General features: G+C 49.9%; 4 protein-coding genes across 4 annotated transcripts; 2 read left to right on the forward strand and 2 right to left on the reverse strand.

Annotated features, from left to right (window-relative positions):
* The first annotated feature begins 879 nt into the window (after positions 1-879).
* On the forward strand, positions 880-2396 carry F4807DRAFT_160805 (fungal hydrophobin-domain-containing protein). The gene is made up of 3 exons (XM_047993329.1): positions 880-1798; positions 1882-1936; positions 2009-2396. Exons 1-3 carry the CDS (start codon positions 1049-1051, stop codon positions 2125-2127), a joined length of 924 nt encoding a protein of 307 aa, XP_047852492.1. The 5' UTR covers positions 880-1048; the 3' UTR covers positions 2128-2396.
* F4807DRAFT_160802 (heterokaryon incompatibility protein-domain-containing protein) lies at positions 2255-4719 on the reverse strand. The gene has a single exon (XM_047993328.1). The coding sequence runs from the start codon at positions 4406-4408 to the stop codon at positions 2666-2668; it is 1743 nt and encodes a 580-aa protein (XP_047852493.1). The 5' UTR covers positions 4409-4719; the 3' UTR covers positions 2255-2665.
* A 450-nt stretch (positions 4720-5169) lies between these two features.
* Positions 5170-7198, forward strand: F4807DRAFT_160829 (uncharacterized protein). Its single transcript, XM_047993330.1, has 2 exons — positions 5170-5995; positions 6081-7198. The coding sequence occupies exons 1-2, from the start codon at positions 5284-5286 to the stop codon at positions 6854-6856; spliced, it is 1488 nt and encodes a 495-aa protein (XP_047852494.1). The 5' UTR covers positions 5170-5283; the 3' UTR covers positions 6857-7198.
* Positions 7199-7503: 305 nt separating this feature from the next.
* On the reverse strand, positions 7504-10125 carry F4807DRAFT_462067 (topoisomerase II-associated protein PAT1; the record flags this gene model as incomplete). Its single annotated transcript, XM_048001774.1, has 2 exons — positions 7504-7792; positions 7844-10125. 2 exons carry the CDS (start codon positions 10123-10125, stop codon positions 7504-7506), a joined length of 2571 nt encoding a protein of 856 aa, XP_047852495.1.
* Between the last annotated feature and the right edge of the window lie 2599 nt (positions 10126-12724).

Consider the following 12724-nt stretch of genomic DNA (forward strand, 5'->3'; position numbering starts at 1 on the left):
CATGATCCTTGTCGTACCTGCTCCTGGGTTCTCAGGGACAGCTCTTTAGGGAGGTCAAGCCATGCTAACAAAAGCAAGTCCGCACACTATGTCAACTCCGCGACATTGGTAGCCTGCATTAAGAAAGCGATTGCCAAAATAGGAAATTTCCCCTTTTACCCAGTGAATGCAATTTTGTCGATCACCCTCAAAACTGTCTTAGGACTTCAGTCTGGCTCTATTATGTAAGCTTCATATTGAGACATGTAAAGCCTCTCATTGGGTTAACGACATCTTTAGTCTTTTTGTATCCAACTACATGGCTTGAAGCTAGTCGTTAATGTTTGTCTTTTCTCGTAACAGTAGTGGATGGCCGGGAAATGGCTTAGCCCGCCACACAGCCTCTAGGCTATTAGTTACCACTGTATTTGACGGCATCACGAATATTGTGTCGATCTTGCCTGATATCAATCGTCGCCTTTTCTTTTGGATAAGCCGCGTATACGAGCACGGGAGAGTAAAATCGACATGGTTTTTAAAATCTACTCGCCAAAATACCTAGAGGTAATTACCTACTACCTAGAGGTATGAGAATGCGTTGCTTTTATTCTTGCTAGAAATTGCTTTTCAAGTACGATTCGTCGAGTGGCACGAATACCTAGGTAAACAACGTTTATTTCCGTGTAGCTTGTAGTCCCGTGTGTGGATGGTTGAGGTTTCAATGAAACAATAACTACAAGGCTGAATCATAGTTTTTGTTTTGGATGCGGAGGCGAAATGGTGCGTAAGTATTGAAATGAGATCTACAATCTTGCAGTAGTCAGCTCGCCGTTGCAAGACTAGATCACCGAGCTTCACCTGGCGATGAAAATTCCATTCCCGTCGTGAATTATAAGAAGTCATTTGGTCGTCATTGTTTTGACATAACATCCTTCCTCACTCACTCACTCACTCACTCACACACATCGGCATCTTCCCTTCTTTTCTTCTCATCTCTCCTCCGAAGCAACGCTCACTCTTCACAATACATCTTTTTATCTACATACCTGTTTAATCGAACACCATCAAGATGCAGATTAAGACTCTTCTCCCCGTTGTCCTCGCGGCAGTGGCTACAGCCAGCCCGGTTGCAAAGCCTAACTACAAGACTTCCACCCCGGAAGCTCAATACCCGACTACCACTGAAGAAGCTCACTACCCTGCTTCTACCCCGGAGACCCACTACTCTACCTCTACTCCGGTGGCACAGTACCCAACGACCTCCGAGAAGAAGACCAAGCACTCGACTTCCACTCTAGAAACGCATTACACTACTTCTACTCCTACTCCCGAAACCCACTACTCCACCTCTACTCCCGAGACTCACTACCCGGTCTCCACCCCGGAAACCTACACCACCTCGACCCCAGTGATGCGGTACCCTACTTCCACTCCCGAGACTCACTACTCGACCACAACTCCCTCTGCTACTCCGGAGACCCACTACACCACCACCACAACCACCACTTCTCAGGAGACTACTTCCACCCCAGCTCCTACCAAGAAGACCAAGCACACCAAGACCAAGGAAGAACACACCAAGACTAAGGAGGAGCACTCTAAGACCAAGGAATCCCACGAGAAGACTAAGGAGTCCCACGAAAAGACCAAAGAGGCCCACACCAAGACCAAGAGGGGAGACTACCCAACCACCAAGTACCCGGCAGAGACCCCATCGACCACTTCCAGCACCCCAGCCTCGACCACCGGCTACGCTTCTTCCAGCTCCACTCCCGAGCCCGAGGGTGGCCTTTCCAAGGTCTGCCCCGGCGGCAACACCGTATGTGATTCCAAAGTTTTCCTACTCCGCTACCATTTTTTCTAAAACCTTTTTTTAGAACCACGGTTACTGACTTGCTCCAGCCTCTCTGCTGCCAAGTCGACGTCGACGGCATCATTGATCTGACCTGCGCCAGCCGTAAGTTTCTTTTTTTCACCCCCCCGCCCCGAGTGATAGGATAGGATTAATCATGTGCTAACCTATGAGCAGCCGGCGTCGACCTAAACAGCCTCGAGGACTTCACTTCTGCTTGTGCCGCCAATGGCTTGACCGCCGAGTGCTGCGTCCTGCCCGTCCTCGGCGAGGCGCTTCTCTGCACCGCAGTCTAAGCTACCTACCTACCTAGGTACCGGTACTTGGTCGAGGAATTTACGAATATGATGGGATTTTTTTTTCATATACACATACACGGGCTCATTTTATTAATACGGTTTTGGCGGCTTGGGGAAAACTATTATTAGACGTCCGCCGATTCGGACACAGCATTCGTACTGGGGGATCGGGGTCGGACACATTTAATTCTTACCGTTCTTTGTACTCGGCTCCGCGTCGAAATATTTTGGCATTATTGTCCTTTTACATACCTTTTTTATAGTTCTACCAGCTTTTTAGTCTTCTGAGCCAAGTTGAGCCCTTCATTCTCTTTGCCTTATTGGAGTAGCTTGTTTTGTGTTGCGAACCTAGTGACTTGTGTGTTAATTGCTTTGAGCCCCTTTTTATGACCCCATAGTAAAATTCGGTTTATGTAAAAGGGGCCAAGACAACGACTTGAGGACGGTCTGAGGAATCGGGAGGTCTTTTCTAAACATCACCCCCCTACCTACCCAAGTAATAATCATACCATGGCCTTATTTTGCTGCGACGTTCTCAGTGTATCCATATAGTTCGTTCCTCATCTTTCGCTTGGCCACCTTCAAGAAACTCTCCCTGCATGATTCCTTGGACATAGCATGGCCCGAAGAACTCGTAATTCGTTGTAGGTTCTTGAGTATCTTTACGCTTTCTTAGGGAAAATGGTATCTTTCCCATGCTAAAGATCCATATCTCATCGCCAGGTTGTACTTCGAGATGACCAAGGCCCATTAATCCCGTCGCTGTTATGAAGAAACTCTGCTGCATTGTTGATGCGATGATTGAGTCTATTGTGTGGTTCGGTTCTCCAGTGTAAAAGTATTCGAATACTGCATCGATATCACTTTGGACTACTGGCGAAGTGATTTCCCAATCCTTTCCTCTTAGGATGTTATGTAGCATGAGCAACCCAAAGTCCCTCCGTCGACTTGACCGTTCACCGTCTGACATTTGCTGGCTTTCGCATTTATGTGTGTCATTATTCTGCTCTACGAGCGAGTACCATCGTCGCATTATCTTCGCAATCGCCTGGGTATCTTTAATCCAATGTTGTTCGTAATCCGCTATCTTCACTACGTCTACAAATGTTCCGACGAGACCGAGGGCCTTTTCCACACTTAGGTCGATCAAGCTCGGCGTCATGCCTCTATTGGCGTTGGAATTCTCGTAGAGGTTGCGGTCAAGCGTCCACGGAGTCCAATAATTACGAGGCGCATTCAGGTCTAGGGCCCAGCCGGGGATTCCACGTGTTGCGTACGATTGCGCTAGACGTGGGTTCATCGAAATTGGCAGCAGGTTCCCGTAGAATCGGATTAAATCCTTCGTGACTATCTCGTAGACTTCGTGAGGCTGGATACCATAGTCACATTTCTCACTATTTGGCAACAAACCGGGCGCGTTAAGGCCAGTTAGGGCATAGACGTGGTCTCGGGGATCAGTAGCCTGGCGACCGCGCCAACGGGTCATGACACTGATAGGATCATGCTTTAAGTTGTTCGCGTTTGCGAAAGCTTTGACTTGTCTGAATATGTTGAAGACGCTCCACTGTTCTTCCGGGCTCAGGTTCGAAACGATCTCGAGCTTTGAAAAAGTTGTGAAGGTGAAGGTACGGGCGCCGAGGAGAAATATGTCCCACGATATTTCAAAGGGACCCCATACGACTGTCGATTGTTTAGGCAGGACTGCTTCTTGTACAGTCCATATACGAAGCCACCAAGGGCATTCATAATAGCTTATGGACCTTAAAGCCACCAAGAAACGCTTAGACGAGACTTGTGACTCTGCGAAGACTGGTTTAGATTGCCCTTCCTCGGATCCTGTTCTCAAGAAGGCACCGATATATCGAAAGAAATCGACAACAGTCGCAGCGTCCTCTAAAGTCAGGTTGTCGCGTAGCTCTCCAAACCAGATGAGTCCAGATGAGCACTTGGAGTAGATATCCCTCATCAAACGTACTTGTTTCGACTTTTCTTCGTTATTTTTCTGGTCTATGCAGAGCTGATCGATCCACACCGACCTAGCCTCGGACTCTAGACGCAGGCGTCGCAGCAATGTATGCAAATTTTTCGTCACACCGACGTTGCGACCGTCGAGCTCGATGTCGACGAGATCGGTGAAGTCGCCCCATACATACGAAAGCGTCTCATACTTAGGGTTCGTCGAAAGACTAGCTATGCGAAGCTCACATTTGATTGGCGCACTCGTATCTCCTGGTAAGATGTTCAGAACGCGGATTTCATCACGTTGGAGGGTATTCATGGCTATCTAGATATCTTGGTACCAGAGGTTTGGGTGTTGCGATTTGCACCGAGGCATGGGAATAACTTCGTGATATGGAAAAGCAGGGTTAGTGCATTCTGATCATGCCGCTCATTTCTAATCTAGTTCTAGCGAGGTTAATGCATGTATGATCCGTAAGGCGGCGAATGAGCACTTCGTAAGGCCGCTTGCATGCTTCTGTGGATGTACGAATGCAAAGGCGTTATGCATGATTATCCCTATGGAGCTTCGTGGATTAATTACCTATGTACCTACTTAATCTATCAAAGTGCATCTTCCTCATGACAATGCAGCAAGGCATTGCTCATAATGAAAACGAGTTTTGAGAACAAAAATTGCGCCCCCTACGATCCACGAGGGATAATAGAAGAGGGTCGACTCCGCGCTGTGCAATGCAGGTCTTCCCCCTTGCGAACCCCAATGCTTGAGCTGGGGTTCGCGGAACAAGGTAAGTATGAAGAAGAAAAGAAGAAAAGAAATTGAAATGACGGGAGGACGCCAGGTATTTATGCCTTTCGCAGACGCGCTAGGGCGGTCTGTACGGCAGAATTCTATGGTCTGTGCTCAAATAGTGAACCATAATTTTATGTACCTAGGTACATACGTACAGTCCCTCAAGATTTAGATAAGGTGAGAATATCCGATAAGCAAGTGCCCCGCCAAAAAAGTCATTCTCACTTGAGCTTTCCACACAGCTTCGTACCATCGGCGCATCAATGTCAATTTACTGTTGCCAAATAGTAAAATGAGGTGACCGACTTCCTTTTCATTTACGACTTAACTCGAATTAAGTGAGCTAGAAACTCAAGTTTCAACCTCAAACCTCCGCCCCGAATTGGGACGAACTAGCCATCATGTCGACAATGGACATCGACACCAGCTCCTCGAAGCCGCAACCACGCGCCACCGAAATCAACAACGAAGGCGAAACCACCAATTCCACCACCCCCTCGCTCCCCTCCGCCAGCAAGAACGCCTCCACCCCAGTCACCAACACCAACACCACTAATAACACCACCACCACCAAAACCGACGACCCCGACCCCATAGTCGCAACCTACGACGTATACACCAACGCGCCGCTCGCCGACAACCGCAAGCTGCTCGTGCTGCAGTACCCGAACAAGCAAGGGCCGCTGCGCGGCGCGTCCCCGCAGTTCAGCGAGGTGCGGCTGAAGACGAAGTCGGGCTTCGTCGAGGTCGACGTGCCCGCCGCCCACGGCCACGCCGACTACGACCGCGACAAGGGGATGCGGTGGGGCGGCGCCCTGGCGCGCAGCACCGCCGCCAAGAACGGGGGAACCCACGGCTTGGCCGGCGGCTTCGGCGTCGGCGTACCCGCGAGGAGCGCCGCCGCTGGTAGCGGAGCGGGTCGGGGCGCGGGTGGTGGTGCGGGAGGAGGAGGAGCAGGGGCGCGCCAGAACGACTGGCAGCACGAGATCAGCATGATGGATTGGAGCGAGGCCGTGCGCCAGGACAAGGTCATCCGGACGCAGACGCTGGGCGGCCAGTTCGCGATCGAGAAGGAGACGAACTGCCGGTGGATGGTGGGCGTGTTCAAAGGAGGTAAGACTACTTATTCCAATTCTGCGTTTTGCATGTAAACGTTCTCTCGGCTTAGTTCGTTATTTATTAACAATTCCTCCTCCAGACCAGCTACATCTCACCCCCGCCACCTCCCTAATCCACCTACGCCCGCAACTCCACCACCTAGACGCCTACGCCGAACAAGAGCGGCTCTCGCGGCCGCGCGAAGGCTCCGGCGCGGGCCCGTCGTCGTCCGCCGCCGCTGGCGGCCCGGCTGCGGCGGGAGGAAGCAAAGAGGGGCAGACGCCGCAGGCGGGCGCCGCCAAGGCGATCCACATGACGATCAAGAGCGCGGGGCAAGGGGACGGCGGGGCCAGCGTCGACACGATGGTCGAGCGACTGCGCAAGGTCCAGACCGAGCCGTGGACGAAGCTCAGGTACGAGCACGACGACAGCGACAAGTCGTGGAGCATGTTCGCCAGCAGCCTCGTGTACGCCGACGCGCCGCCGCCGAACCTCGCGCCCGGCGCCTCGAACGCGAAAGCCGAGGGGGGCGTCGGCAAGGGTAAGGAGAAAGCGACTGCGAAGGATAACGGTGACGAGGCGGAAGAAGGGAAGAAGAAAAAACAGCAGCAGATGTACAAGGCGCAGTGGGCCGAGGACGACTTTTTGAAGGCCGTGAGCGGCCTGAGCAATAACCAGCAGGGCGACGCGAAGCCCCTGGACGACGAGGTCGAGATCAAGGCCGAGGTGTTCAACCAGGGGTCCGTGCAAGCCGTGAAGAAGGCCCCGGCTAGCGCCGCTAAAGGGAAGGGAAAAGCTGTCGCTGCCCCGGCCGCGGCTTCGGCTGCGAAGAAACCTGCGGGTATAAGGGGTAAATCTGTCGCTTTCAAGGAATGAATAAAAATAGGGGCTACTTGAAATTTAGCCTAAGGGATTGGTAGATCATATTGCATGGCTCGGCGTTTTGAGGTGCTCCTCTGGAACATATTGTAATTCATACGGCCACTTACCTGGAAGGCAGCGGTCGAAATATTGTCCACAATACAACTGACTTGGCCTACCTTTTTAGAGTTACGTCAGCGTTCAGAACACGATTATCACGGCAAGAGTTAGGGTCAGGTATCACGATAGGGTCATCCATCAGGCAACAGGTGCCTCATCTCATGTCAATAAGCTAAGCAACAGTGGACGTTTTACGTACTACTTGTGGTAGCACAATGCTATCCACCATGAATCCAGCCAGCTTTCCTTTCTTGGCCTCATCCTAGCAATCGGATACGGATATCGCGCGAACTCGCGAGAGTTTAGAGACTCCGTTTCACCCGTATCCATCCTTTTCCGTACGTAGAGTCCCAAAACTCCGACATGGCCTTCTCACCCCTTGCCTAGCTTTCTCTTCATCTTGCGACGTTTTTCGCGCATAGAAGCGGCGCCAGACACGTCATCCAACTTTTGCTTCTAGTCTTCAAGGCCAATAGGCTAATAGTAAATTGCACCGTTTGTTGTGCGATATGGTGGTGTTCAAGGATTGCTGTTGTCCAAGCCTACTCCAACAATTCGACGTCAAGACCGATAGATCGCATGAACAGGTTCACGTTGTCCAGACGTATCTTCGCCATGTCGGGGGGTAAAGTCTTAGATAGGCTGTATGTATCCATAACGCGGTCCTTGACGGCAAGGACGAGACGTTGCTGTTCCTCCAGACTAGCACCTATGCCAATGGCTGCCAGGAACTGCCACACGTAAATGTCCTCTCCGGACGCTACAGTTCCAGGGAAGATGTGGGGGAGCGTGGGCTCCAATGCGTCAAAGAATTGGTTGAAAGTGGAGACCCTAGATAACGTTAGCTATTAATATATATGTAATAATTGCCAATGTACTCACCATTGCTGCCATGTCTGCTCAGTAGCTTGCCCGGCTTGCTTGGCCAGCTCAGCACGACTGAGTATCATGGTCAACATCGAGCAACCAATGCGCGTTCGACATACGATGTCCAAGTTCAAGTTCTGAGTCATCAAACCAAGCACACCAGTAACAATGTGAAGTTCCGAATTGCCTAGCAGATGAAGAAGACTTGGCATGACGTACGAACTGAACAGCTCGATGTTTTCACGAGTAGCAGCGTTGATATTGATAGGTTCTCCGGTTTGCACCACAGCACCGCGGACCACATCGAGTTGATCAAGATGAAGAACGATAAGAGTCAGAATAGTAGTCTGCTGCTCAAGAGTGAGGAAAGTGAACACACGGCTGATAACTTTCTTGCCCTTTGGATAGGTTAGGAATGCGATGAAGGGATGAGTCGAAGTGCCACCGATAGGCTCGTGTACCTTAAGCCCGTTCCAAAGTTCTTCATTCAGTTGCTGCAGCTGCTGCTGTAGCTCGGCACGTCGCTCGAAGTCCGGGTCCGGATTGCCATTAGAAGCAGGCTGGGGCATGTTGCGGTTCACGTCTTCCATCTTCATTACAGTCAGATAGACCTGTTCGACGTTCTTCAACGTCTCCTTCTTGTCGGTACCATTTGCAGTTGGGTGTGCACGATGGCTGCTGGTAGGTCGGTTGGCATCGGCACCGCTGTCGGTACGCTTGATGTTTAAGAGAGGCTTAGGGGTCTTGGCGTTGCTGAACGAGATCTTTCCCAAACTGCCTTCAATAACCAATTGCTTATTCTTGGGCTTATTCTTGGCAGCTTCGACAGCACGTTGAACCTGCTGTTCCATACGTTGCATGTGATTTTCGGGACCCCGTCCTTGACGTCTCATACCACCATGGCGATTGCCGGTCTGGAAAAGGTACGTCTGCGCAAAATTGTTCAATGGCTGGTTCGGGTTTGGGCGCTGGCCAGCTCGTAGGGAGCTCAAGACTTGGTAATAGAAATCCTCTGTGAGGGCAGCATCGGTTCCGTGCTCGCTGGGATCACCGGTGGCCGAGACGAGCTGTTGAAGTTGGATCCTAGTAATGAAACTTTTGTCCTGAGGTGTCATCAGGCCGTTATCCTTCGACAGAACATGGATCTTGTGGTTCCGCTTTGCTCGTCTTACCTCGGCCTCGAGGAAAGTCGCCTTCTCCTGTTCGGACAAATGCGAGAGGTGAGGCTGGCTCACGCTAACCTGGGGCTGGCGGCCGAACGAATTCTGAGATCGGTGAGTTGGGTGCGTCGGCACATTCATTCTATTAGCGTCCCCGGGTAGGCGGTTGGGATTCTGAAGTATCTGAGTCGGGAATGCCATTGGAGACGGTTGGGACTGCTGGGGTAGAGGACTAGGCACAGCGGGTGCTCCAGGAGGGGCGTTCTTCGAGGAAGGACGTTGCAAGATAGAGATAGGGTGCCCATGGCTCACACCCTGAACACCTTGGTGGTTGTCAGTGGGATAGAAACCCTGAGGCTGACGATTGTCCGGCTGTTGTTGACGATAATCACCTGACTCCTGGCGAGAATAATGGCCATGCTGGAATTGTAGCTGGGTTTCAGAGACAGCCATATGCGTGGACTGCTGCTGCGGGTGCGCCTGTTGAGGTTGAGCAGGTGCCTGAGCAGGTACCTTCGCCTGAGCTCGCATTGCGGCTTCGACCTCCTCTAGACTCATCATCTTCCGGCCTGTCGGTGCCGCTGTCTGCTGGGGTTGGGGCTGGACTTGAGGCTGAATTTGCTGTTGGGGCTGAACCATTGCTGGACCAGCAGATCGTTTGGGCTGAACTCCCCATATCGAAGCGTCAACTTGAAGGTCTGAGACCGGTACAGGCTCCTTGTACTTCTCGTAGCCGCTTCTAGCCGGCTTAGGAGCAGGTGCAGGCTGGTACGAATACCCCGGGCCGTAGTGCTGGGTTGAAGAAGCTTGAGCCGTCTTCGGAGTTGGTTGCTGACGGTTGAAGCGCAGGTGCTCCTCCTCGATAGCATTCGCAACTTTGGCAGTTTGGCCGAAGAAATCGAAATCTTTGCCCACTGGCGCATGTGACACTCCAACAGAGTTACCACCAAAAGTATCGTCATTGAAGGCGTCGTCTGTCTCGTCCAACTGGTCGCCTAATCCATCATACGTATCCTCGAAGTCTAGCGCTTCGTCGATGTCGTCGGCATTTCGCGAAAGGTCGGCGAACGGATCGTGGGACTGGCCGAAGCCAGGAGCCGACATGTCGTGGCGCGAAGAGTTCGCGTTGTAAGACATGACGAATGAAAGCTTTGTAGTACCTTTGGATATGTTCCGACTACAAAAAGAGGACGGATTCCTCGGTTCTTGAATTAAGATGAAAGAAACTAGTGGGCCAAGTTAATACAGGGTCATAGTGCGGTAGTAACTAGGAAAGTTGCTTCGTAGCATCTATAAATCGGGTATAGACAACGGAAAAAGAAAATGGGGGTAGATGACAGCGGAAGTGCTCGGAAGATGATCACGATGCTAAAAGGGAAAAGAGAATTGTGGTCAGAAGCGCATAGGCAAAGTAGGAGGAGCTTTCCAAGTACAGTACCCAGGTAGGTGGAGCTCCGGGTAGGGCTGAGCGCGCAAAAATTGTATCAAGTGCGGGTGCGGGCGCGGGATGATCATGTAGCAGAGCGGGTGTGTTGGGTGTTTGAGAGAGGGAAAAGAAGGTCCCACGAATTAGAGAAGCTCGAATATTCTACTCACAACTAAGAGAACTGGAAAACTTGGTAGATCATGTGCGAATAGGCTTGCTTGATCATGGTGCGAAAGTGAAAGCAGCTGGGATGGAGGGGCGAAAGGTCGAATTCGGGAATGCGATAGAAATATTTGGACAAATATAACTACAGCTTCGTCAAGTGAAGCGAACAACGCACTGCGATCCTCCCAGCGTCGACAGTGAAAAATGAATATAATAAGATAAAATAATAAAGGCGAAGAAAATACGCGGATACAAGTTTGGTTAAAAAGGTCGTCAACCTTGTTGGGATGATATTTGACACAAGAGGCGACGAAGTTGTTCACCAAGCAATTTGGTGGAATTGAAGAATACTATCCATGGATGGGTATCGGCCTAAAGATCCATTGGGCCAATCAATAGAATGACAGGGGACCATATCGACGGTTAGATGTTGATGCGATCCGAGTACACGTGACATCATTCATACATCCCGTCAAAGTACGCAGTACCTAAGTAGATACATACATAGGTACTCCTACACTCTTATAGTCTAACTTACGTAATTACACGCCTGCATATTTTATAAACTTACTTCCACTCGTTAACAAGACATTCTCAAGAATCTGATTATTCCTACAATACCAGGAGTTCGATAACATCATTCGTGCTCCCTATGTTTCTTGGGTACTATGTATTGAAGAAGTTTCAGAGCGTTTAAGTCTGGTCACGTGCTTCTTCTAAGAAACAGCAAATGCTTTGCTTCTAATCTAGTAGCCAACGCTTGCACGACGGAGCCGGAACTGAAACACTTTTAATTAATACTTCTATAGGTCTAGTAAGAAAGAAGTTATGTACTCACGACAAATATATTCAAAACATATCACTTCATTTTTTGAAAGCATACGTATCTCCTACGTAGCAAAGTACGTCAGCATTAGTCTTTAAACGGCTCCATCGGAAGAACGATAGGTTAAGAAATACTTGAAGATAACCATACGTACATAATTATATGTTAATGGAATAAACCATTGAGTTGTAGAACCAACACTGAAATACTTACAGTCCATTCATATTCTACTGGGCAGGTCAAATACCTAGTTAAGCCTAATAAATGATGACCCATGCAGGCTACCTCAAAACGCCGGGTGAGCCTAGGAATATGACCACGGCAAACTGCATTAAGGCCAGCGTTTCGAGCAAACTCATGAGTTCAGATGTTACTCAAACTGTTGAGACATACTCTCGAAGCATATCACAGGCTCGCAGCAAGTGTAATCATATAGGCTTCTGCCTCTACAGATCACTTCCATTTGTTGAATAGTTCGATATACATTCGTGCGTCTCCTAATCTTGATGGGCCACAAGTGCAACGCAGCTAAGCAGCTTATGTATCCCACGTAACGTGCCAGATCGTGCGATAGAGCATTGAAGCATTGAATGCGAATCGATAAGGAATTTTAGAAAAGTTGAGATCCATATGGATACGGGCTCGGGGCGGACAGGTACGGCGTTGCCAAGACCCAAGAACAAGCTGATACGGAAATGCCCACTCATGTACACAGGCCTAGATGCACCTAATATTGTAAAGAGTGGGGAAGTACAGGTTGTACAGGCTGTACTTATGTACAGATTTGTACAAGTCCAGGGGTTGAAAGTGAAAGAAGTGGAAGTTGGGCCTGCCCACTTTGACACTGACGCGTCGATCCGTTCAAGTCGAAATTTTAAATCCATCGTTTCCGTTTTCCCATTTCGAACTCAAAGCCAATTATATCCAATTACGCCCTGCAAAATGCTCGCAAGCCATTGTAGCATTTAGCGTAGTGCTTGCAGCCCTGTACTTGTACATTACCTTGTACACCAGTACGTACATTACCCCTAATCCACTTGGGACCTCGTTTACTTTTATACGCCTACTACACAACCTAGTACCTCCTACTTCGTATTCACAACACCTGAACCGCCTGGGCATCCTACTTTTACCTAACCTACCTAGGGTATACTAATCCATTAATCCATCTTGTTGTTCTTTTTTTATACCCTTTCCTCATTTCCTCTTCACTTCTTGCGCTCACTTTGGTCGTTCTCGTCAGAATCCGGGCTCGTGTATGCGACGACGAGTCAGGCACAATACTGTGATTTCCGGTGATGACCTAATGATCTCCTTTG

Source organism: Annulohypoxylon truncatum (genome assembly GCF_022578515.1).
Source record: "Annulohypoxylon truncatum strain CBS 140777 unplaced genomic scaffold F4807scaffold_24, whole genome shotgun sequence".
In the NCBI taxonomy this organism is placed as follows: Eukaryota; Fungi; Ascomycota; class Sordariomycetes; order Xylariales; family Hypoxylaceae; genus Annulohypoxylon; species Annulohypoxylon truncatum.